Raw genomic sequence first — 2,500 nt, forward strand, 5'->3', positions numbered from 1 at the left:
TTGTTGCATACAAAGTCGTAACCGGATCCTTGTTCAGGGTTCTGATAGCAGTACTTATGTTGCCCAACCTTGCATATGCTTCTGATGATATCGGGTTGGTGAGGGCTATAGGAGATATCTACGGTGTGATATCAGGTTACTGGTAGTTTTTTGTATCCGACTCCAGACTGATTTCTGCTTCAATTTGATAAATGATGTCTAGTCTCCTGTCTTCCAGCACCCATCTTCATTATTTAGCACTAACTGGAGGTAGGATATAGAAATTACTTGCTAGATCATTCTTGCAACATCAGCTAACTCATCATTAATAGTAAGGAGTCTATTCTCTTTCATTATTCATAAATTAGGAATAAGATGGGCCTCAATCTTGACCCTTGTTGGACCCCAATGGAAGTGTCTCGCTACTCTGAAGACCTCTTTTTAAGTGGATCTTTGCCCTCTTTTGCTTAGGTACTCGCTTACACACTGGAGAACCTTCCATATCACACCCACCTCTTTCTCTTAACTTGCTCACTAATCCTACGTGGCAATGTCTGTGCCTAAGGCAAAGAGAAATAGGACCCTGGGATATATTAATCGAAGCGTTAGTAACGTAAGAACATAAGAACAAAGGTAACTGCAGAAGGCCTATTGGCCCATACGAGGCAGCTCCTATCTATAACCACCCAATCCCACTCATATACATCTCCAACCCACGCTTGAAACAATCGAGGGACCCGACCTCCACCACGTTACGCGGTAATTGGTTCCACAAATCAACAACCCTGTTATCGAACCAGTATTTACCCAAGTCTTTCCTAAATCTAAATTTATCCAATTTATACCCATTGTTTCGTGTTCTGTCCTGTGTTGATACTTTTTTTTGATACTGTTTGATTTTTTTTATACTTTTTGATACTGTTAGTGTTGCCGCCACTTACAAGACACCTGGTGTTGTTCTTCAGCTATATCTTGCTCTGGTTAGGCCCCATTTAGATTATGCAGTTCAGTTTTGGTCGCCATACTATAAAATGGATATAAATTCACTAGAACGCAGCCAGCGTAGGATGACAAAGATGATCCCCCAAATTAGAAACCTGTCACATGAAGAAAGATTGACAAAACTTAAATTACATTCTCCAGAAAGGCGAAGAATTAGAGGTGACATGATAGAGGTGAACAAGTGGATGAACGGCCATAACAAGGGGGATATTAACATGGTATTAAAAGTATCAACACAAGGCACGAAACAATGGGGATAAATTAGATAAGTTTGAAATTTAAAAAAGACATGGGTAAATACTGGTTCTGTAACAGGGATGTTGATTTATGGAAACAATTACCGCGCAACGTTCTGGAGGTGGGGTCCCTCGATTGTTTCAAGCTTGGGTTGGACATGTATATGAGTGGGATTGGGTGGTTATAAATAGGAGCTGCCTCGTATGGGCCAATAGGCCTTCTGCAGTTACCTTTATTCTTATGTTCCTGTAGCGGCTGTGTGCAGCAGTTGGAATCCGGATCTTTCCTGTGTCTACTGTATAGTTTTGAAGAGAGCGAAGCACTGTTCGAAAAAAGTTCTATGTAATTAGTTCTGAGTAATGGGTAAAATATTTTTCATTCATAAAAAAGGTAAGCAGGTGCTTAACAGCCCGTCCCCATAACATATGGCGAAATGCACGTTAACTTAAAAACCAAACTGATAACGTACGTGGTTTAAGTGCTTCGCTCTCCTTGTGTTCGAGCCGCACCTCTCTGGATGCTTCACCCATGTCCCATACAGTTAATCGCCACCACTACTAAGACACATAACATACACACCATACATAGAATACACAGCACATACAAAATGACGAATACGTGTTTGGCCGTACGTGTGTGAACTGACTTACCTATACTAATGGGGGTTGATCTACAGCTCTGATAGTTGTTATCAAACGAGCCTAGCGTCTGATGGACGAGCCTGGCGTCTGATGGACGAGCCTGGCGTCTGATGGACGAGCCTGGTGTCTGATGGACGAGCCTGGCGTCTGATGGACGAGCCTGGCGTCTGATGGACGAGCCTGGCGTCTGATGGACGAGCCTGGCGTCTGATGGACGAGCCTGGCGTCCGATGGACGAGCCTGGCGTCTGATGGACGAGCCTGGCGTCTGATGGACGAGCCTGGCGTCCGATGGACGAGCCTGGCATCTGATGGACGAGCCTGGCGTTTGATGGACGAGCCTGGCATCTGATGGACGAGCCTGGCGTTTGATGGACGAGCCTGGCATCTGATGGACGAGCCTGGCATCTGATGGACGAGCCTGGCATCTGATGGACGAGCCTGGCGTCTGATGGACGAGCCTGGCGTTTGATGGACGAGCCTGGCATCTGATGGACGAGCCTGGCGTTTGATGGACGAGCCTGGCGTCTGATGGACGAGCCTGGCGTCTGATGGACGAGCCTGGCGTCTGATGGACGAGCCTGGCGTCTGATGGACGAGCCTGGCGTCTGATGGACGAGCCTGGCGTCTGATGGACGAGCC

General features: G+C 46.2%; 1 protein-coding gene across 1 annotated transcript in view; it reads right to left on the reverse strand.

Moving 5' to 3' along the window:
- Positions 1-361: 361 nt before the first annotated feature.
- Positions 362-2,500, reverse strand: part of LOC123753040 (uncharacterized) — a 2,465-nt gene continuing 326 nt past the window's right edge. Inside the window, exons 1-2 of the mRNA XM_045735048.2 lie at positions 1,869-2,500; positions 362-519 (exon numbers count right to left, since the gene is read on the reverse strand). The exon at positions 1,869-2,500 is cut by the window's right edge and continues 326 nt beyond it. Of these exons, the coding sequence (XP_045591004.2) occupies positions 362-519; positions 1,869-2,500 (790 nt within the window). The remainder of the gene's footprint in view (positions 520-1,868) is intronic.

This window comes from Procambarus clarkii, chromosome 30 (genome assembly GCF_040958095.1).
Source record: "Procambarus clarkii isolate CNS0578487 chromosome 30, FALCON_Pclarkii_2.0, whole genome shotgun sequence".
NCBI classification, from domain to species: domain Eukaryota; kingdom Metazoa; phylum Arthropoda; class Malacostraca; order Decapoda; family Cambaridae; genus Procambarus; species Procambarus clarkii.